At 41.9% G+C, this 24,066-nt stretch overlaps 4 protein-coding genes across 4 annotated transcripts; 1 reads left to right on the top strand and 3 right to left on the bottom strand.

Moving 5' to 3' along the window:
- Window positions 1–1,392: 1,392 nt before the first annotated feature.
- EAF01_011447 (uncharacterized protein) lies at window positions 1,393–3,130 on the bottom strand (the record flags this gene model as incomplete). Its single annotated transcript, XM_038919704.1, has 7 exons — window positions 1,393–1,449; window positions 1,498–1,584; window positions 1,641–1,802; window positions 1,866–2,129; window positions 2,193–2,788; window positions 2,865–3,029; window positions 3,088–3,130. 7 exons carry the CDS (start codon window positions 3,128–3,130, stop codon window positions 1,393–1,395), a joined length of 1,374 nt encoding a protein of 457 aa, XP_038764914.1.
- Window positions 3,131–9,473: 6,343 nt separating this feature from the next.
- On the bottom strand, window positions 9,474–10,883 carry EAF01_011446 (uncharacterized protein; the record flags this gene model as incomplete). Its single annotated transcript, XM_038919703.1, has 1 exon — window positions 9,474–10,883. One exon carries the CDS (start codon window positions 10,881–10,883, stop codon window positions 9,474–9,476), a length of 1,410 nt encoding a protein of 469 aa, XP_038764913.1.
- Window positions 10,884–19,182: 8,299 nt separating this feature from the next.
- On the top strand, window positions 19,183–19,722 carry EAF01_011445 (uncharacterized protein; the record flags this gene model as incomplete). Its single annotated transcript, XM_038919702.1, has 1 exon — window positions 19,183–19,722. One exon carries the CDS (start codon window positions 19,183–19,185, stop codon window positions 19,720–19,722), a length of 540 nt encoding a protein of 179 aa, XP_038764912.1.
- A 1,475-nt stretch (window positions 19,723–21,197) lies between these two features.
- Window positions 21,198–23,922, bottom strand: EAF01_011444 (uncharacterized protein; the record flags this gene model as incomplete). The annotated part of the gene is made up of 2 exons (XM_038919701.1): window positions 21,198–21,218; window positions 21,277–23,922. 2 exons carry the CDS (start codon window positions 23,920–23,922, stop codon window positions 21,198–21,200), a joined length of 2,667 nt encoding a protein of 888 aa, XP_038764911.1.
- Window positions 23,923–24,066: the final 144 nt, after the last annotated feature.

The following is a 24,066-nucleotide window of genomic DNA, read 5'->3' as shown; positions in this document are numbered from 1 at the left end:
GAAATTTTTGCATGTCGATATCAGGGCAGAAGATAGCGACCTGGGTATTCAGACAATGTACACGCAAGCCAGAAGTACAAGTGTATGAATCGGGAGCAGTCAACCATAAATCTTGTTCATTTTCCTGTACAACAATATCGCGACATTCCTAAAAGTGTTGACGCCGATGCATCGTAAGTTCATGTCATCGCGGGATCAAATGAACTACCCTGACCTATTTATTCGAAAGCACGAGTTGTCCCCGCTCATGGCGAAAGACTCAAAAATTTGGTTGAAATGATGATCCCTAGAAGCTCAGAGTTATCAAACATGAAAGAAGCAAAATGAATTTACTTGCCGCTAAAAGAAGAATTATTCAAATCGCGCCACCTCTACTGGACTTTCAGTGAATTTTTGTGATCTCTGTTTAATGCGAAAATTTGAAGTGATGTTATAGATGTCAACATCTTGAGCTTAAGCTTAAGTTTAAGATCGCAACTAAGGGTAGTGAAGAAGCCGGAAAACAATTTTGGAGAAGAGAAGTCCAACTAGCAAGAGGCACATCAATTGTACCCACAGTCAGCCTTTGATGCATAATAAACCATGCCCAAAAAAAAAAGATAACACCATCCTTCGAATCAAAAAACTGTTCTCATTCGGTACTATAAGCCGGCACTATTCTTCCTATGCATCACGTGAGTCGTGTATGAAAAATGATCTACGGCGAGGTGCTGTTTGTTTATGAACATTCTAGATCACGCTATCGCTGTGCAAAACCCCGTCACATGACGTCAGCACACATTTGTCGGTATTCCTACAGATCTGTATGGCAGGGTCTAGTGCATGCTGGTTGATGATTATGCGGTAGATGTATCCCATCCTGTATAGAGATCTGGGCATAGATAGTAGATGTGGATCTAGATGTATTGGTCGTATAGGAGCAAGGCTAGTATGAAAACAAGTTAGTCATTGTAGGGTTAGGTCCTTAAGTGGAGACCGTCTGGGAGATAAGTCCCATCATTGTCCGGAAATGGGAATTCAAGATTTGAAATACTTCAACGCTTGGGGGTACCGATAACATCATTCCAAATCATCAAACTTCACCATGTCACCAGCATTCACCAAATTGCCAAACTTCGTGAATACAGCATTCACATTACCGCGGGTATTCGGTCAAAAGGAAGATTGAGAAAGAAGAGAAATGGAGAAGATGTGTGGAAAGCGCAATTGTGCTTTAGCTAGTATGGAAATCAAAGGTTATGGATATGCCAGAGATAATGACCGAGATCCGATCATAGGTATGGTAGCTTGAGGTAAGCGAACATGAGTATGTTGAATACTCAAATTTTTCTTGAGAAAGAAAGGTATGTAAATGAATGATCCAATTGCAAGTGCAAATGTAAGTGCAAATGTCTAATAGTCGTCGCCGCGACTGATGACTTCTTTACCACCGCTGTGGAGCAGAATTGTCTGCAACCAATGGTTAGCTTCGGAAGATAGTTTTGCAAGTTTTCTTACATGTTCAAATTGTGCTGTATATGAACCCTTTACATCGACAAGTGGAGCGTAAGACTCCATTACTCCATTGTCTATCAAATATCTCATCTATTAACAATTGTTAATAATCTCTCAGCGCATAATGGCGACGATCAGTCACATACCCCAAGATGATAATTTTTGACTCCAAGACGCTCCAAATAGCGACGGCAAAACACCAAGGTTCCAAAATTGGCGTCGATGGTTTTCAGTAAAGCCTTGGCGGACGAAAGTTGTATATTGGAGCTTGTAACATCATCGCTTCGTCCATATCCATAAACGCCGACCTATCATATCATCAGAATACAACCTCAAGACATCAAGAAACGAGAAAGAAGTGCGATACATACATCATCTCGAAGATAACCTGTTCCCGTACTACCGAAGGTCTCAATTGCAAAGACTTCTCCCTCTTCCATCTTATCTCGATTCTTGTTTTTGACAAAGGGGACTTGTTTGCCACCGTGGATATGATATCGAAGAATGTCATGGCCGGTAATATTTCGAATGGATTTCACTGGGAAAACCTTTCCTCCAATTTCTACTTCGTAACTTTCCATGACCTCCTGGATAGCAGCACCGATATCACTCATTCTTGTGTCGATACCAGCATGCTATTTATCCGTTAGCTTGTGTACTTTGGATCAAAGTCAACGCTTTCAATTAATGCGACGTACCATAATGCCAGTGTTAGTTGCTTCTTTCACTGCAGCCAGTAGGTTATCGTACGTATGGTCGAAAGCGACAGTAAATGCCGAATCGACAATGCGACCGTTGACTTGCACTCCAAAGTCTACTTTCAGTACATCGCTATTCTTCAGAATGTCATCTTTTCCACCCGGGTTCGGTGTCCAATGGGCTGCAACGTTGTTAAGACAAAGACCGGTCGGAAACCCCATACTTGCTTTCAAGCTATCTCCAATTTCTAGTCCCTGATGGCCAGACAACGCACGAATTCCATCCTCAATTCCATCGGCAATTGATAAAAGACTTGCTCCTGGTTTGATGAGCTCCTTTTGCGCATATTGACGAACTTGTCTGTGAATCTCTGCAGCTTTACGATAATCGTCGAGAAATCCTTCGTCCCATAGGCGTGAATTGAAACGCGATTCCTCATCCGTAATACGGGACGTATTCTCATATGGCAGAAGTTCCCCCTTTGGAAATCCAAATGGAAATAAGCTAGAGATAAGCACACGTGGTGGATTGGTTTGTCTAAGCTCCGTTGGTTGTTTGTTCTTCTTCTTTGGCTTCTTTCTTTTCTTCTTCTTTTCTATACACAGGGATTGAGTTGTTATTGAGATGAATCTTACAAATGAGTGATTGCTGATCGGAAAATCGCAACTCACCATTAGACGAAAGTCCATTCACCCTAGCTCTTTCTTCAACACCATCATTATCATCGTCACCATCGCCGTCGCCAATAATTCCACGATCCAAATCTGCCGAGCTCGAGCTCTTATTAGAAGGTTTTGGATTTTGATTGGCTGGTTTGAAGTCGGCGGAATTAGAAGCTAGATTCCGAAGTCAGCTTTGGATCCTCGATTATGTAATTTCGATGGAAAGTCATACCATCAGGAATTTGTTGATGCTCCTCTGGAGTCTGAGATCCCATATTGAAGCAATAAATTGAAGATACTGCCGTAGGAGCTTGGGTATGATTGTATGATTGATGTTGAGGTGAGGAGATATATAATCAATTGAATATATATATAGTGGGGCTACGCCCTTCGGTGTACAATTCGTTAAGGCGTGCATGACTAATATTGAGGGCTGTTAATCTCGTACGAACTTTTGATTACACTGACACAGTTCAATCTAGTAGTTTGAACCGATAGATGTAGACGTGATAGGCCAATCTGCGGAGGCTTTGTGAACTTAAAATACATACATCACATGATCTCGTAATCAGGTGCAGGCCATCTGATGAGCCACGATTCAAACCCATACCTTGTACTGGGATTATTTGGGACATTGGGACATAAAGATCGTGTCGTGCTAAACTTTGCGCAGTAGTACTGAATTTTGAACCAAAGGATCAAGAGAAGCAATCATCGCACGGTCGTGTAGCTCGTCAAGTATAGGGTGCAGCTAGCTAATGATGATGGCGCTATCACCAGATGCGAACACTTTATACTCTTACTCTAATAGGGCGACCTACCTCTTGAAATTTGGCTCAAGTACCAGGAAGACTTATGCACACGCAAGCTTCATGTGGACAGTCTTCTTAATAAAATGCAATACATGATTTGGACATTATAGCTCCTGCGATCTGTTGCATATCTCGAGACAAAACAAATAACAGTGCTCTCGATAGAACGCTCTTATGTAATTTTCTAAAAACTGTGGCGCAAAGGTCAATTATCGAACCAAATTTTCTGCGAAATTTAGTGACTTCAATAACTTGATCTTGGTTGTTATGATACTATGAGGTATTCATACGCAATGCTCAACGTAAAGAGCCATCACGGAAACTCAGCTCTTTACCTCCTATCCTATTCGCGATACTCTTTGACTATTTGTGCCTCACGATGAGTCTGTAGTACTCATTATCAGATGCATATCTGCCACATCTTCTTCAACTTACAAAAAGCCACAATTTTCTAACTTGCCCCACATCCCTCTATATTCACTCCCCCTTAAACCCCGCTCCCACTTTTCGCTTCTCATTCGTGACCCACTTATCACTTAATAAAAAATCACCTTGACAGCTCCAAAGCTCAAAGATATCTCAAAAACACTCTAGAAATCCACAATTTCCAAAAAGAAAGAAAAAAAAATTACCTGTGACAAAAAAAAAAGAACTGACCAAAATGGCAAAAGAAATCTCACCCCCTCAGGAGTGAAACCCAGAAACCTTGCAAATCGTTGTCTGTGGCAATGCAGTCATCCAAGTCGATGTAACAGATGGCTCTCGATGGGCGCGCCGAGCTATCCACTGCACTATCAACTAGGATGTTCATCGAGAGGATGTAATTGTTTGGAATTATATATCAAAGAACGAGATTCACTATCGAAATTTGGTGGGGTACGGTGCTTGGGCGGTTGGGCGGATGGGCGGATGGGAACTGGATAATAGGGCGGCGCGAATGGTCTCACATGTAGGATGCTTTTTGAAGTGGTTTTGTTGTTTACTGAAATCTATTTAGACCGAGGCCACTGGGTGACGCTTTCTAGATAATAAGTCTAAGTGCTTGACAAAAAGAGATGTTTGTGCGCTTCATATCCCTTTTGGAATAGAGCAGTCACATTCATCCAAGGTCGCAGAAGTTCTAGCTTAGTACCACTCACTTTCTGCAAACTCAACATAAATAGTAGTTGACCAATGGCTTCATTCCAAATCAAACTTACACCACTCAACGTTCACCTCGAAGCAATATGGAACTGGAAATTTACAGGAACTCATTGTGCCATAATGAACAGCGTAATGGATTCTGGTGAGCGCTCTATGAGGAACACTTGACAAGTGCGTATTCAACAACTGACTTGTGATATTATAAATACTAATAATAATTGTCGATAGAAATAATCACTATCGAAAAGAAGAACACAAAGGAATCCTTTGCCCCAATAACGCATTTTACTGCCGGTCACCATTCGCCTTCTATTTCGCCTTCATGCCAACAAGTAATTGCTAACTTCGCCATATCTAAGCATTATTTATGACCAAGTCTTCTCCCTTGCATTTGCCTTGTATCAAAAACACTTCTCTCTTTCCATAGAGATCTTTCTGTACATACGAAGGCATGTCGGTCAGTTTGTACGAGGTTTGATACTTCGATATCATTATAAGAGTCCCTATTTATATGCATTATAGACAGATATTTAGAACTCTTGAGGTGGAGCCAAAGATTGTGTAGTGGAATTTAGGAGTCAATTCAAACATAATGTAGGTATTTGGATCCAAGTAAATGAATGCTCTCATCAATTTAATATGGACGACGAAGAAAACAATGCTGTGCCCAGGTGGACCTTTACGCCCATCACACTGCCTGATCTAATCGTATAGAAGAATTCGATTCCCAGATTTCCCTCCCCGATTATATAAATTATCATCTACCCTCTAATTCATTTGTCAACAATTGGCCCATCCCAACTTTAATCAGATGAGTGATGCTTGCCTACGAGGAGTTCGCTTTGAAAAGCGGTGATCTAAAGTACTATATATTCCCCTCACCTCATATTCTAGAACTGGTATATTTCAATGAGAGATCCTCACTGTTTCAATGTCGATTTTCAAGTCGTATTGTTACTTTTGCATGAGAGATCAGGTGAATAAAGACCATTCTCACCGAAGCTTTTCATCACCAACCCCGTTTTCTTGTTGTCTCTAAAGATTCATTGACTCATTCGATCTATCCACTTAATTTCCCTCTCGGGACTGTCTTCACACTTGAAGTAATAACTCTACGCTTTTCAAACCAACCCGGATACCCCCAAGATGAATTTCCACCTCGCGGCTATCGTTTCTTCAACAAATTTGTGCACATGAGCTAAAGAATGGTACCAACAAAGTTTTTATGGCTAAACGCCGGAAACTGCAGATGTGAGGTGTATAAGTAATTACTCAACATATCCATTTCCCTACTAATGATTAATATTGTAGTAGATGATCGAAATCTGTTTGAGAATTCGCTTAGCATCTCCATGTCCTCATATCACCTCTCCTCACGTTCCTCAATCCACACTATTGTATAAAAATCAGCCAATGTTCACTCTAGAAATATATACAAGTTGTGCAAAATGAATGGACCTCTTTCCAGGTCTGGACACCCTATAGTTGTGGAAGAACGCATACACGCATGAATTGCTTGATGCTTGGAGGGTGGAAAGTGGAAAGAGGAGAAGGGGAAATTAATAGTCTGATGGGTAGGTGAAGTTTGTTGACGGTGAATATTTAGCCCTACCGTTGTCGAAGTATGAAAGTCGAATTTTCAGTAAATAGTCTAGTGGTCTCTAGTTCTCACCATCGAGTATCTCCACTACTACAAATCCACCACTTTCCCCCTCATAACCCTATCCCCAATAACCGTATCCTAAGCCCAACCCTAAAATATCATACGCTCTCAATTCCACAGTCCTATCCCCGAAGTCTTCGAGTTCACGAGACCTCGCATTAGGCATCTGGGGACCAAGCGGATCGATATTGTTATGGATAGAGGACCAGTTTGACGAAAATCTTCATACTTCCCAAACAAGACTTCATTCAAAGTCTGGCATGAGCTGAATGGGGATAGTGAATCAAAGAGATATTGATAATTGAGAATACCTAACATGTGATCATGACACAATGCTTTTCTTAATCTGCTATGGGTCTATGTAACGTAGGTGAATCATCTTCATTACCACTTCCAAGTTCCCACCCCCTCGCCCCCTTACTCCTCCTCCGCATTTCCACCCGCTCCCAACCCTCCCCCAGAGTATTACATTAATCTTTTTCACTTCCATGATACTCTATATATGACCGGGAAAAATTGGATATTTCTGGCACAAAAGCTTCCAAACACTGACGCTGCCATGGAGTTTTCTCACATCTTCAATTCCCTTCAATATCCTATAAAAATATACGTTTCTTGCCCCTGAGATTTGTCTCTCGTCGTATGGCTTGAAAATTCATCACCATTTGGGAGTTTTATTATCGGAGAAGATAAAGATGTATTATCTCTATCATCAATCAACTTATCATTGCCTCTCAATCTCCATCGTCACTACCCACTACCACCATCAGCATCTAATCTGATCTCAAATCACATATAAATATCACCGCTCCCTCCAATTTTTCAAGATCAACAGGAAACTACAAAGTCTATGAGGATGGAGTTCGAGGACTACGTACTATGATTGTCCTCACAATAGTTAACTAAACACACTTACGAATTAGTCGGTAGTTTTGGAGTAAAGATATATGAGGTTTATTTTCTATATAGATGGCAGAAGTGATGATTTGATGCAAATGACAAGAATATAGAATATGTATCTATCACTGTCGGACTATCACATCACCATTTAATCGCCAACAAATAAGAACCTTCACCGCCGCGTTCCCAAGAGTAATTACAGCTGTCATCACATCTCATCATCTAAATATCGTCACAACCAACTCCTCACATTATCATCATCCGTTGAAAGTTTTGGCCGAAACTTATCCCAAATTCAAGCCTCCATTCCCTGACTTATTTCATCGTGCACACCTATGTGTCTCTTTTCATATTCCTCTTCATTCCCATCTCCCTCAGACCCATCCTTTCTATCCTAAGCCCAACTCTCATTCCCCTCTCCCCTCATTCCTCTAAACAAAAATCCCAAGCCTCTTTCCCCCCCTATCCTATCCAAATTCCCAATTTCCAAGAGCTGTTAAAATTCATACTTCCCACCACCAGAGAACACAACCACAGCCACTCTACATTCTTCTATACTCCGTGAATTTAAGTTCCGAAACTATCGAATCTTCGATCACATACTATTTTCAATCTCAATTTCAATTCCCATCAACCTACTAAACCAATCTCTAAGCTTTACCCCATATCTTAACCCCATAGATTCAATCAAATCCGACCCCATCTTTTCCACCTCAATCCCCCGTCACATCACAGAAACACGAAGCCGCTACCTTCCTCATTCTTTTCCAACCCACCCATCATAAAACTTTCCTACAGCACAACCGACCAAACCCCCTTCCCTTTCCATCCCCTTTCCCTCGCCATCTTAACATTCAATTACCCGCATCTTCACCTCTAAAGTGGTCAACAATAAAGGGGGAACAGTTCTGCGAATGAGGATGAGAATATGGACGAGAGTGAGGATGAAGAAAGGTCACATATACACAATAAAGTTGAATACACAATGCCCAATACCCAGATAGTATCTAGAAGCAAAATATATATCACATCTCCCCTCACTGTCCTCCCTTCCCCTTCCCCTTCCCCCTCAAAACCTCCACTCCTCCCCCTTCTCCCCTCCCACAATAAACCCTACACTCCCACAGCAGCAAAATCATAACCAACAGCTTAAACTTGATTCCCAACTATATCCCAATCTCCCAGCTCCCAATCTCACATCTCCAATCCCAAATCCATCAAACCCATTATCCCAGTCCTTCCATCCCACCTCTATCAATCGATCTTCCCCCCCCCCTAAGTAGCCAGGAGACGTAGCACCTTTTCCCCCCTCATTTTCTCTCCCTTTTCTTTCCTTCCCTATCTTATCTTCTATTACCCACTATCTCTCATCTTCAATCACCATCTCCCATCTACCAATCCTCACACATACACCCAAACACCCAAATACACATCCTTCTTCACCTCAAATCTCGAACTCAGATCCCTCCCCCTCTAACCACTCTACTCATTCCATCAATCTTCATACATGTATCTAGATGAGCAGTAACGAGCCATCCACCAGTTTCTTTCATTCCAAAGCTCACGTCCAAGCCCAAGTCCAAGCTCAAGCCAAAGCCAATACAATGAGAAAGAGGAAGAGTGGAATACCAAGTGAGTACTCACTAAACGTAACAGCGAATGCGAAGAAAAAAAGAGAACAAACACAATTACCAACATTTCACCAGCGAAAAACTTCAAACAAACAAACCAAACATCAAAGTAGTGAAGAATTGTATAATATATAAATCCAACCTAGATAGGTAGGTAGGTAGGTGGCTCTAGCTAATCCATCATTTCTGCATGGGCTGATCACAAGATTCTAGCACCACAAATCCCAAGGCACTAAGCACAGATATATCCTCCTCAACAATCGAATTCGAAAAGTCCGCCGCATAGCGCCATCATGTATTTATGTACTGTACGATATGTATGTGTATGCCACGCCCATCAAACGCCCATTTGCCCATTTGCCCATCCATCCAGCTAAAAGCAAATTGATCTTCCATCAGCCCTAAGTATTGATTTCGCACACCGGCTATATTGTAATTGTATTCCTTTCTCTCGGCGAAAAACTTTCAATCAAGATTCAACCTCAACCTTCTTCTTCCTTCCTCCCTTTCCCTTTCCTCTACCTTTTTTCTTTGGTTCACCTGCATCCACTTCCGGCTCTACATCACTCTCACTTCCCTCTTCCTTTTTCGCCGCCGACGCTTTCCTCTTTTTTCCCTCCCCATCCTTCTCCTCCTTCGCCGCCGGCACAACCTCTTGAACCCTCCCTACAATCTCACTCAAAAAATCAAATTGATCATTCTCCTCCACCACTCTCTTCAAACAACCCGCCGTAACTCTCTTTCCTCCCTTTTCCCTCGCGACTTTCGCCGCGCCTTGTACTAACGATATCATGAAAAGTTCCAAGGCTTTCGATACTGCGACCGGAGTAACTTGCGCGACTTTTCCTACTTCCTCATCGGCTTGCATAATGCGTTTTATGCGGGCGACGGGAAACTTCGTGCGGATTTCTATTCCATCCGGGTTTGGATTTTTATTCGAAGGAGGAGCCGCGGGGGGTTGGGGTGCTATGGCGAAAGACATATTGGGTTGGTGTTGAGGCGTGTGAGATTGATTGAAGGGGGCTGTGGTGATAGGTTGAAATTTGACGCGTGATTGACGAGGTTGTCGCGTTGTTTTATCGAGTTGATTTGTGTATGATTCGTGATAGAGAGGATTGTGAGGATTATTGTTGTATTGATATATCTCTACGGGATCGTGACCCAGTGTGAATGGGGATGGGATATGATGATGGTGAGGGGATTGAGAAGACAATGTCGCCTCGGTATTTTCAAATTGATCGATATATTGTGAACATGGTTGTGTGAGTGGTTGTGGTTGTGGTTGTGGTTGTAATAAATGAGAAGAAGAGGAAGAAGAAGATGTAACGATGGGTGAATTGTTATTATTAACAAAATCTGATGTGATTATCTGAGAGTGAGAGGGGTAGTAATATTGTGGAGCCGTGGTTGGAGTTGTCCCAGTAGTCGCAGTAGTGGTTAAAGTTGTTCCTTGACTTCGGAAAGAATGTGTAGGTGGTAATGCGGGAATTGGTGGCATGTACTGATTTGTGCTATTAATAAATGTTTTATAATCTGGAAATTCATTCATTAAATTTCCCGGATTACTGGTGGTGAATCTTGGATGACTTGATTGATTTGATTGATTTAAGTGACTTGGATGATAATTTGGATGTTGTATTGGTTGAGAAGGTCTTGATGTTGTTGTTGTTGATGTTGACGTTGATGTTGATGTAGGTCTAGGTGTAGGAATAGTACCATTACCAAAATGAGGAATTCCCGGTGATCTAGGTGCACATGATGACGGTGGTGATGTTCCCGATGAAGTGATTAATGGATGAGAGGGTTGTTGATGTTGGTTGGAATCAGGTGGTAAGAAACCTGATAAATCGGGCGATTGAGGTGTATAAGTTGAATCCATTTTTTAACCAGGTACCAGTAGTTATTCTTTTCTTAATTTCTCTGTTTCCCTTTTTCTCTTCCTTTTAGTGAATTTTTCCAAAGGAATAACTTTGACGTTAATATATTTTTGGTATAAGTGAGGGTAAACTGAAATAAGAGGTGAAGAAGGTTAGATTATCCGATTTGATGCAAGGCTAACACGGTGGAAGGCTTTGACGTTTGACGTTTGACGTTTGACGAATTGTAAAATGGGATTGAAATCATTGAAAGAATAAATCTTGGTGTCTTCCTCTCGGCTTCCTTAAGAAGAGTTTCCTTTCTCTTTAAGGATTATTGATACGAAGATCTCTTTTTCTGCCAATTTAAATGGTGTCTAGTACGGACTGAACCGAACCGTATGTGGGTTCCTGAAGATTTTAGATGTATATACCTAGGTACACCGTACACCCTATAGACATCGGTATCGGTACTGCAATGTACTGTCCTGTGCTGTATGGAAAGAAATATCTCTTTTTTGTGTAGTGACTCAATTCGAGTCACGAGTACGTACGGTGCGAGGTAGATAGTTTTGGGCCAATCTTCTCTTGAGATTCTTTCTTTAGTGTTATCATGTATCAACCTCTTGATTTGAAGGAAAGGACCTCGAGTCTATATAGAAGGCGAAAAGGATGATGTAGGTGTGTTAGTTCTTCTTTGTTCTTCTGTTCTTCTTTTCTTCTTTCCCTTCTTCTCTTCCTTGTTTTACTAACAGATATTGGACATTAGACCTCTTCATCAAAGACTTTCAAGGCTCTCCTTCATCAACTTGTGATAAGACTTCGAAATTCGTTTATCGGAAAGCGGTGAAATAAGTGAGGCGATAACAGTCAGAGAGGAAGACCGAGGTAGGCTGTAGGTGAAAATAGCTTACAGGAGGAATGAAAAAGTATTCCGTATTCAAATAAATAGATTGATTGGTCGAAAGTAAACAGTTAACTTAGATGAACTCTAAGTAAATTCATGGGTTTCTTCGCAATTTTATTGGTTGATAATTCCGAGAATTCCATAAACCCCCTAACAATGGAAGCGAGCGAGGTAAAGTTTCTTCAATGTGCGATATGCGAGATGTGATGTGCATGGAAATGAATAGCTTTGAGCGGGGTTGAACTGGTCATTTATGTACACAATTTGAAAATGACTAGGATTGGAAATTTGACTAATTGTGAATAGGATTAGCATCTGGTCCCAATCATAACCATCCTCGTGTCAGAATATCATGTGGAAAACGCGGCTCAATTTACTGGTGATCAAAATATTCAGAACTTATAAACCTAGGTATGTATTTCGAACAAGTCAATCTTTCAATATTGATGGATTCTACCCAAGGTGATTGCGACCTTTCTCTCATGCGAACCCTACGAATCTACCAATTTGTATATTCGAGAGGACGAGAAAACGTTCCTGATCACACAACAGTCATCGAGATTTCGAAGCTGACACGAAAAACGCGTCGAGAACTGTGGCTTACTCACAATACCGGAAAACAAACATCGTTATGAGAAACCACCAAGTCTTTTCAAAAGTATTTGCCCAGAATGCATCGGATCAGGTCATCTTTTGTTTCAAAGCTTTTGTTCTCGAAAATGAGTCAGAACTTTGAGTACGTTGTCTTTCACTTATCCATAGGGGCTACCTAGGTTTGTACCAATGTATCTTCAAGCGACGATGCCTCAACCTCAACCATACACTTCCAAATATCCTCAAGATATTGAATGATGATAACAAAGAGCTTACCGGACATCACACCCAAATTCATAACCCAGCTACTCACCTAGCTTGTGGTTTTGACTCGGGTTATTTGTGATTGCATGATGGAATTAACTTGATCTAATCTGACAATATCTTGAACTTGGAATTATGAGTTTGACGATCTGGTCTTTGGTCCATCCTTCAAAGTTGTTGATCACGGGAGAATGGCATTAGTAGTTGACCTCTATACTTGATGGTTTCAGTAGTTTTGGTTGATCTCCATTGATGGAGTAGCCTTTTTGATTCCACCAAGTATTACCCAGTATCTTTCACGGGGATATTCTTTTTCTTTCTTCAATTCTTCCACCATTCTATTGATTCATGTTTCTTTCCCTTCAATTCAATGCAAACAATCGACTCGAAACAATCAAAGAGTTATCTTGAAACTCCCCCCGTGATGTTTGCTTCATCTCATCCGATATTCTTCCGTACTTTATTGTTTTTGTTGCAGATCGTATTTTTCGCCGAGCCTCTAAATGACACGGGATTGGATATAAACCGATTGAAGTTTTCAAAAGGTTCTAGACCATGAATAAGACTTTAGATTTAGAAAATCGTGAGTCGCTTTGAAGTTTCTCGAGAAATCACATACTGTTGAAATAACCGGACCACTCAAAGTCTTAGTATTTTCTTCTCAGTCTGAGGGAGGATTCAGAAATAGGCCGAGGTCTGTATTGTTCGGTAAGTTTAGTGACATGATCTAATTCAGGTTTTGATTTAAGCCTTCGACATCACACCTGGCGATTTAGTTTGAAAAATCATTGTTTGTTGCACATCTAATGAGTGAGGGAAGTACTAAAATCTAGAGACTTTTCCCTCTCACAACTACCTAGAATTTTCTCTTTCTTTTCACCACGTGATTCGTCTAGTCAATTGAAATTCGGACATCCATATTGTTATGGTTGGTTCATTTATTACCTAGTGTCAAATGAGTGTTAAACCAATTGTAGTAATTGGGTACAATATTAATAAAACGACTTGAATAATTATCACATGAAGACTATAATAATCATACCTCGGTGCAGGAGCGGAATATCTCAGCGGGGGCGGAAATTCTCTTGACACATTTATTTGTACCTAGACAGGTAAGCTAAGCCTAACCACCACCACCACCCACACACACACACACCCACCAGCACACCACACCACACCCTTCCATCCATCCATCCATCCATCCCAATAAAAACAACACACGCATCCCGCAATGAAATTAAAAAAGCAACACAAACTGCCACGTATCCACAACCCAACCGCCACGCTGAAAAACCACACATGCAAATTGGTACTTGTAATAGGTGTTGAGTGTGTAGATGGGGTTTAGACCTTGCACACCGCTTCGTAGGTGGGAATTCCTCTACACCCTCAGGAATTTGAGATGTGCAACAAATGTTGGTGATGAAGGAGGGAGGGTCTGTGGGTTTGGTTTAAGGGAGGGGAGGAGTGGATAGGGTGAGGGGGAGGGGGAGGGGAATAGGTAGGGAGTTGATGGATGAGGTGCATGTATGTATGTATGTATGTATGTATGTATACATGTTTGTCGAGGTGTTCTGAATTTTATTCATTGATCTATGTATATATAAATAGATGCATATTTTATTTCCCTTTTTTAGACGTCCTCGATTTGTGAACCCTTATTTACCGTTATTCATCCTTATTTATCCTCATTTATAAATCAGTACACCAGTACCTAAATAATTATCATTATTCTTCATTATTATCACACCAAATAATCAAATATTCAAACAAACTATCAAACTATCAATCTATCAATCTATCAATCTATCAAACTATCAAACTATCAATCTATCAATCTATCAATCTATCAATCTATTAATCTATCTCACCCCATCACCCACAGAACATTCCACAATTCCACGAATTCGTGGTTCCATAATTCCAAGTCCCAAGCTGAAAAGCCACAACCATGAATTTTCTCGGCTCACCTCACACCCCTCCTCAATGGTCGCGGTAAAAATCACGGCTTGAGATTTGCGGATTTCCAAGGTTGTGGTACGTTACATTATATTGGATTGGATTGGATTATCTGGTCTGGGTGTGCGCTCGCTTTTATTGGTATTTTTTGAAGTCTTGGGATTTTTGAGATTTTTGAATCCGAGGGGGAGGTAGGTGAGCGGATGGTAGGATGGAGATTGTGTTTTTGTTAAGAAAGTTGTCTTGCGATTTTGTATAGATTTGTTTTTGGCTTATTAGATTATTGGATTTATATGTTTAGATTTGGAGCGAGGAACTGAGGGGGGGGGGGGGGGTTAGATCTATTATATACCTAGATAAAGATATAATTCAGAAGTGAAAATACACGCATCGTGGAAATGAACTGACTTGAATACCCAAGTACCTAGGAGTAAGAACATCTCTTGATAATCATGAGTATATCAAGTAGGTACGTGGCTACCTAGATATATATACAGAATTCTCTCCTCTCCTTACACTACTCATAAATTATACAGACATCACTCCATATTGCACATCTGAAATTATTGAGTCTTCGAGAACTACGGCATGTACATCATATATATTATAAATTATCTCGGGATACGACTCGAGGTAGACAAATATCACAACATAGTAAATTCAATCATCTCACTCACCAATCATCAACTCATGACACTAAATCGAACTATTGCACATCTTCATGCACGTACCCGGCCATGTATGGTGCGCAATGCGCATAGAAGCGAATTGTGCATTGGTACCTAGTATTATTTCTTGCATTGCATTTGCCCTCACAAATGATAGATGTAAAACTGATATGGAAGAAAGAAAGCAATTGTTGCATATCTGGATATAGGAATGATCTCCTCTTGTAGTACACGCTTTTCTATTCTGTGGATGTAACTCCGATATGAGAGGAATTGTTGCATATCTGGATATAGGAATGATCTCCTATTGTAGTATACGCTTTCCCATTCTACCATTTCCATCAAATGCATCATGTATATTAATATCCAGCACTACTCTAACCCCTCGACTTTCTCATACAACCCTGACATCCCCCAAAACTCACTACCTACCCATCCATCCCACCTCGCCGTACAATCCCTCACGAAACAGTCACACAAACTCAGCCCCCAAGAAGAAAAACAAATCAACAATTGGATTGGTGCAGAATCCACAAAACAAAATCCCAAACCCCCTTTGTTGCACATCTTCATGCATGAATATATCATAAAATGCAGGTTTGTGGCGCGGCGCGACGGGTCAGAAAAGGAGTTGTACGAGCACGAGTGCGGATGTGAATGCGGATTTGGATTTGTGGATTTGGATCTGTGTGTGCGTGATTCATAAGTTATTTCTTTCTAGGTAGTGGGAAATGAGTTTGATTTTTTGGGGGAAGGGCGTTGGAAATGGAGAGGGAGGTGGAGATGGGGGTCGGGATGCGTAGTGTATTGTTGTGTGTTTGGAAAAGACGGAATGTTTTGCAGTTATGTAGATGTAGATGTGATATGGAGAGTGAGGGAAATGTATCTTTCATTTAAGATTGGAATACGATAGTTATTCTCCCCTGGAAATCAAGGTGAGGTGCTACCCAAACACCCATTCCACAAAGTTACACCCAATCTCTTCTCCCATTCAACTCAATAATCACTTCCAGCTCCAATATAAACCACTTTGTTGCACATCTGACGCAGGCTGCATATGCGGATTATTGGGTGGATACTTCCACCATGCTGTGCGCTGTATCGGGCACATTCTTGTGATGCTGAGAGTGCGCGGTGTCCTCTCAAGATCCAATCATTCCTCTTTCTGGTGACGAACAGAAAACTTGCATATGTAGTATCATGCTGTGCTCCTATTGGAAAAGCTGTAGAGAACCAATCATAGTCATACGAAATTCGTGCCTCAACCCAAAAATATCTAATCATCACCCCTCTTTACAAGAAAGCCAGATTTGTTGCACATCTAGTACGACGGGGTAAATAGAGCAGAGCCGTTGATGGAGAGTACCTATATGCAGAGGATTCTGTAGGACTAACTCTCACTCGAGGACTCACAGTGATAGGTTCCGTGGTACTATGCTATCCAGTGATCATTCCTCCATGTGATTCAGATGAATTTGTTGTATGTCTGAAAATCCGTACATATGCATTATTATTTTTGTGGCGTGTATGTAGAATGGACTGCGTATGTGGATTGTAGCCAGTGAGTTTTTCTGTACTGTTACTACGCTCTTTTGGCTAGATTCAATGAGAGTTTTTTCATGTGATTGAGATGGGTTTGGTGCATATCTAGTGGATTGGGCCAGTATATGCGTCGCAGTAAATCATCACATTATATTGAATGCCTTCTGGGCTACAGAGGCCAGATTGTTCGGTAAAATTTACTCCTGGTTTTTGTGCCCTTTGGCCTATTAGCTACCCTCCCATGTTATATGAATTCTATCTTGTACAATTGTGAAAGGGATCAATATCTGGCTGGAAGGTTGCACTACCAACAAGTCTAAAGGCACCCTTTGAGCATTCTGTTGAGTACAAAACTCCTCCGTACCACCAAAGGAACCAATCATTTCCACTCCATGTAACATCTCACACTTCGTATACAGAAACTCTACTGCATATCCTCCACCACACAACCATTCCACAGCATCATTCTCGTCCTACCCAACTTCCAACCACCCAATCCACATCCTCCACCCAACCCAGATACCCCTATTCCAAAAATCCTGCAACCAATACCCTCATCACCATGTGACCCCAAACACAAAGAATAATTTGTTGCACATCTCAAACAATGATGCCCTTCGCGGGACTTTTCTTGTGACCCATCTGGCCATTCGATCAACCAATGATTTGATTGGAATGGGGGATGTGGGTTTTTGTTGCTTGTCTGGGGACTGATACTTGCGTGATGCGGTGTTGAATGTATTGATTTATTGACTTGGGATAGAATGTACATAAAGGCGAGGACTATTGACTGTTTTCGTGTACCAATCATGATTGTTGCCTCAGAGTTGTTTGATACTGAAGTCAGATTTTCTTGGATATATCCAAGAAGCGATATTTTCTTAATCTGACAATTGCGACTATTAGTTTGTCAATGACACTCTTTAGTTCATGTACATTAGACAGAAACCAAGAGCTTAAAGATTGGGAGTTTTTTCTCTCGATGCATGTTTGTTCTATTTGACCAAGGAAATCTAGACACTACTGAGGTTCCGAGTTTCTTCGACATTCTGTTCAGTTTGGACTGATAAACGTTCTTATATATGGAGACTAGGATCTGGTTGAACTTTTAATACCTTGACCTGGCCTTGAATCTTTCCACCTGCTGTTGGTTGTGAAATCTCCTTCATCATGCCAAAATAATCTAACATAGCATCCAGTTACACGGCTTTTCACCCTAACCAACATTTCTTCGCACTTTCATATATATCGATCCCACGATATGAGCAACATCTATACTATCAAATTGCCCTGCACATCATTTTGATCAAATATGTGGATATAATTCCTTGCGAGGCAACTCGATTCCATCGACCATACTTACTAGGTATGCTTCCGATATGGAGTATAGGGTATGCAATTGACAATAAATTGTGCGGCACTGTGAACCGATCGTAATGAGGTATCGGCGGTTGGTAAATTTGGCACAGGAGAGCTAGAAAGTCGAGAGATCATACTCGTATGCCGAAGTGAAAAGGAATGACCGAATGAGATGAGTTGAAATTTCACTCGAATTTTAATCCGCCTCATTTGAGAAGAGATGCTCGAATATAAGAGCGATCGTTGGAGTCATGAGTCAAACGACTAGACGTACATAACAATAGAAGAATAGAAAATAGTTAACCGAACAGATAGAGACCTTTTGCTGCTTATGTAGGATTTGTAAGGGAAAGAAAACACTTTATTGTATTTCACCTGTTCCCAATCGACCAATCGACCAATCAACCAATCGTTCGAGTGATGAAACAATTATCAAATTCCGACTGCTGTCCCTTCACACTGCAGTAAAAATAGCAACATTACATTGACAGTCACATGCGCATCACCACACTACATAAAGCATAGCCAACCACGCAACCGCATAACCAAAGCCCATCACTAAAAACTATGCTTGAGCATGCATGAATTATAATTGGAATTTACCAAGACCGGAAAATTGGGAATATCGGATGCACTGGTGATCCCAAATTTATAATCGCAATTCCTTCCCATGACGATCCAACCAATCATATCCACATCATGTGACCATGAAGCATTTAAACATTTTGTTGCACATCTAAAAGATGGCAGCTTGTGTAACTTGTGTTGGTTGCTCTGCACGGTTAAATATCGGATGTCTCTAGCCTCCAAAACTCCACCATGTCATTTTTCTAGCCTCACAAGGGCCTCGGCTTACATACATAGACACCTAGCCACATAGCCACACAGCCACATTTTGATGCGCTCATTTCCTGCCGCAAACCTCATATATAATTTCCTTCCTCCTTCTTCACCACTCACACCCTTACCCAAAATCAACCAAACCATATTCCCACCTCTACGAAACCCCAAAACCCGAAAAATAAAAACATGGCCAACTCCCAAGTCCCCAATCTCAATTTCGGGAGTCCAATCATCTTCTTCGATTCCAATCCCGAAATGCAACAAACCTACATCGGATCCTGTTTTACCTCTTTGAAGGAAACACTCAAGACCTCCTGGACCGGCGAGGTGCGTAAATTCCACAACCCCGGAACTCTCCGAATAATATTCTGGACCCCGGAAGGCAAAGAATGCATCAAAGACTACGAATTGCACGAATACAAACTTGTGCGGGAAGCGTGGGAATCGCTATTCAAGCTGCCGGATGTGAAGCGCGCGATTGTGATGGGGTATAGCGGACAGAATCCGTATGTGAAGGATTTTGGGGAGAAGAATCCGTGGGAGGATAAGATTGAGAGGGAGAAGATGAGGCAGAGACGGAGTGAGCAGTTGCAGGGGGAGAGTAAGGAGGGGAGGAGGGGGAAGGAAATTGATATTAAGAAGGTGATTGATAAGACGGAGGAGGCGGAGGTGAAGAAGATTGCGGAGCAAATTGGAAAGGTACCGATGAAACATGAGGAGGTGTGAGGGAGCAGCGTTGAGGGAAGAGGAATTACTGTGGGGGAGGAATGTTAATATCGAGAGTTTTTATGTCATAATAGGGGTAAAGGAGTTTTCGGAACTGAAGGAGATAATGGGGAGGGAATTGGGTATGGCGTATTTGGAAATGAACACAAGCATGAGAGAGGATGAACATGATCATATGTTTGGATGATACGGTTTGAAGATAAGAGGATGGATTTTACGGAATACAAATCTCAAAAAATATTAATTGCTGAAGACGGACTGTTGTAAAGGGAATATGATATTATCATCTATCAATATTAAAATTTCAACATAAAACTAGAAGTTGAAATGATTCATCTCTCCTACATTCATTGACTCTGTTCGAACAATACCATGATCATGTGGAGGACCAAAACCAAATACCCAACAACAACAACAACAACAACCAACATTAAATATCTATCGTGACCCAGCCATGCCCATCAAGTACGAGCAAACACTTAGTATATATACATCCCCTCGTATAACCAAATTCCCCCAAAACCCGATTCTCAACAAGAGTCATTCCGACACCATTGCTCTTTCGAGTTTCCGTAGCTCTCCCCCCTCAGGATGCCACACAGGTCTGGTCACGAAAACAAAAACGACTCTCTTTCCTCGACGAATCAACCATGTGTTTGTGCCATCCATACCTCATCTGATATTTGCTTTCCTGTAAGTCTCGTAAGACCTTATCGTCTGTCAGTTCACCTAATGCTTCTTACTAACCCTACCAAATCAAGTAATTCATGACCTTGCTACAATCTCATACACCGTTTTCTTGCTAGATATACATCGATACCCGAAGTATCCAGGTTTATAGATTGAAACCACATGGTAACAAGTGAACGATTGAGATAGCAAACTCGAGGTCAATTTCGTCTCTTAGAAGTTGTTTATTGAAAAATAGATATATTCATCATAAGGAGTAGTGGTATACGCAAGTAGATAGAACTAAAAACAATAGCACCACCTCTGCCTCTCACAAAACTCATTTCCATCTACCTATTCATCCATCCAACGCATTCAAATCTCTCAAATCCTCCTCATTCTCGGTCCAGAAGGCAATCCACCCCCGCCTCTCGGTCCACTAGGTAGTCCCATTCCCGCCCTAGGCCCCCCAGGTAATCCCATACCTCTTGATCCTCCCGGTACCCCCCCCTTAATCGAAGGTCTCTGTGACAATTGTCTTGGCGGCTGCATGAACTGTGGTTCCTCCTCCCTCGCCACCGGCATCGGCATCGGCATCCCAGATCTCTCTGCCGCCATTCCTGCGAACGCCATTCTAATTTTCTCTTCCGCCTTTGCCATCTCCTCTTCTCGCGTTAGGGGTCTCTCTTCCTCCTCGTCATCGTCTTCTCCAAGGAATTCATCCGCTTGTTGTTGTCTTTGTAATCTAATCGCTTCTTCTCTTTCCATATCCATTTCCGCTTCTTGTCTTTCCTGTTGCATTCTCATCACCTCTCTTTCTTCCCGCTCTATCATATCCATTCTTTCCATTTCCAGTTGTGCATCATATCTTTGCTGTTCGGTAACACGTTCCTGTTCTTCTATTCTTCTCATCATTTCCATTTCTCTTTCATCCCTTTGTCTTTGTCTATCCATTCGTTCTTCGTAAGCTCTTCTTTCCTCTTCCTCTTCCTCCATTTGTAATCGTTCCTGCTCATCCCTCTCAGCCCTCAATCGTTCTTCTTCTCTCATTTCAGCCTCCATTCTTTCATTTCTCTCTCTTGCTTCTCGATCTCTTCTTTCATCACGTTGACGAGCTTGTTCGGCATAAATTTTTTCCTCTTCTTCTCGTTGACGCTCTTCAAATTCTTCTTCGCGAAGTTGTTCTTCATAAGCTAGTCGTTCTTCTTCTTCTAATCGCTCTTCTTCCAACTGTCGTTCAATTTCTGCTTGTCTCTCGTCTTCCTCATATTTTCTTGCTGCTTCTTCGGCAGCCAAACGTTGTTCTTCTTCCAGTCTTTCTCTCTCGGCCTTCTTCTTGATGGCTGCAATTCTTTCCTCCTCCTCTAACCTCTCCCGTTGAGCCCGTCTTTCAATCGCGGCCAGTCTCTCTTCTTCTTCAAACTTCTTGGCGGCCTCTTTCTTCGCAATTTCCGCTAATCTCTCTTCTTCCATCATTTTTCTAGCTGCCTCCTCAGCTAGCCTCTCCTGTTCTCTCTCGAAGGCTCTAATCTGTGCTGTTAATCTCTCTGCCTCTTCTTGAGCTTCCCTCTCTTCCGCTTCTCTCTTCTCCCTCTTGATTCTCGCCTGTCTCTCAACTTCCTCCCTTTCTTTCCTTAATCTCTCTTCTTCAGCTTCGGTCTCAATTCGTATCCTTTCCTGTTCCTCGTAGAAAGCCTGCATTTCTTTCGCCTCCTTAGCGATCCTCTCATCTTCTTCTTGCATTCTTCTGAAATTTTCTTCCATACTCATTCTTTCCTCTTCCATTTCTTCCTTCTCAAGTAATATTTGTTCGGCTTGTCTTTCATATTGAAGTAATTTTCTTTCAGCTTCAGCTTCAATAGCCTGTTCGGCAATTTGTGCAAATCTAGGCGAGGTAGCAAGCTTTACCATATCTTGAAAGGAACGTTTGGGACGAAGACGAAATTGAGGTGGAACGGGACTTGGTTGACCATTTATCATGGGTGAGCGTGGAATTGTGGTAACTGTTTGGGTCTTTGGGGGAAGAGGACTAGGTTGATCTTTCAAAAGAGAAGGAATTGGTCTTGTTGTCACTATAGGTGCTGGAACATTTGGAATGATTTTAGTGACTTCAGATACTACTACTGGGAATCTTGTGACTGCTTTTGATTTCCTTTTTGATAGCCTGGTACTCTGTGATGTCGTCTTTGGCAATTCGAATACCGTATTTGAAATTTCAGAAGCCGGAATAATAACTACCGGAATGGGTTCCGGCTCGTTACCAGTTGTCGGTGATCCAGATTTTCCAATCTCGCTTTTTCGTACTTCTGTCGGTTTTCGTGTAGTTGGAGCTTCTGTCGCAGGCTCCATTGAGTTCAATCCGGCCATGATATCATCCAGTGCTGAGACTGAAGCCTTCTGTTTGCGTTGATTCCTTGGCTTCCCCAACGCTGGCTTTTCAACCCCTTTCTCATTATCGACAGGTTTTGGAGTAGATGGATTGGACATAAACTCCTCACCAAAACCAGCCAAAAGATCATCTAATGCAGATATTGAAGCTTTAGTGTTACTGCGAGTGGAAGCCCGTTTTGTCGAAGACCTTGCCCCCTTGAACGATGACCGTGTTGAAATAGGTGTGTTTGGACTTATGGTGTTGGGTGTCTCGGTCATCGATTTTCGAGAAGGATCTGAGTTGGTCGGTGAAACAGGTTCTGTTGGCTGTTGCGTTTGCACTGAGATGATAGGTTTTGATTGCTGCCTAAGCTGAAGAGATCGCAAAGCATTCGTAGGTTGAGAAGGTTTGATAGGCTGCACAGGTTGCGGCGATTGGACTGGATGAGGAGGCTCAAGAGGTTCAAGAGGCTTGACAGGTTGCACAGGTTGCACAGTCTGCGGCGATTGGACTGGTTGAGGAGGCTCAAGAGGTTCAAGAGGCTTGACAGGTTGCACAGGTTGCACAGTCTGCGGCGATTGGACTGGTTGAGAAGACTCAAGAGGCTTGAGAGGCTGCACAGCTTGTGGCGACTGGGCTGGTTGAGTATTTCCTGGAGAAACAGATCTCGAACCAATCGCAGCAGCTTTTCTCTCTGTTATTAACTTTTCGATCTTGCTCAATTCGGGTACCACCTGAATCTTCATCTCCTTCACCTCTTCAGCTTTTCCCACCCTTTCCACCGGAGAATCCACTTCCCCTTTATCCTGCACAATCTTCTCTTCGATCTTTTCTTCCTTCGGCGTACCATAACCAAACATCTTTGCCATCCTTGCACCTCTACTGTTAGATTTCAACGTCGGCATTCTCGTTATAGAAGCTGTGCCCATCCCAATATTCCCCACACTCCCCAACTTTTCATCGAAACGTTTCTTCACATCTTCGGTTGGGTTTGGTGCTGAACCATCCCCCTCGCGGAGTAGAGGCTCGATAGTTTTTACATCAGAATTGGTGTTCAGTGGTACGATGGGTGTGATTATTGATTCATTCTCTTTGTCTGCGGGTGTTATCCCAGGATTCTTCTTGACATAAGAGGAAAAGTAGGCTCCCCAAGTTGCCATGATATTATTGGTACCGTTATTCTATCAATGTTTTCCTGTTCAAGGTCAGGTTGTTAGCCACTCTCTCACGACTCTCGGATAATTGAGGAACTTGCTTGTAGAATTTAGTTGTATCGTACTGTATTGTATCATGCTAAATCGTCT

The sequence above is a fragment of the Botrytis porri genome, assembly GCF_014898465.1.
Source record: "Botrytis porri strain MUCL 3234 chromosome Unknown BPOR_021, whole genome shotgun sequence".
Lineage (NCBI taxonomy): Eukaryota > Fungi > Ascomycota > Leotiomycetes > Helotiales > Sclerotiniaceae > Botrytis > Botrytis porri.
This window is presented reverse-complemented; position numbering and strand designations above follow the sequence as displayed.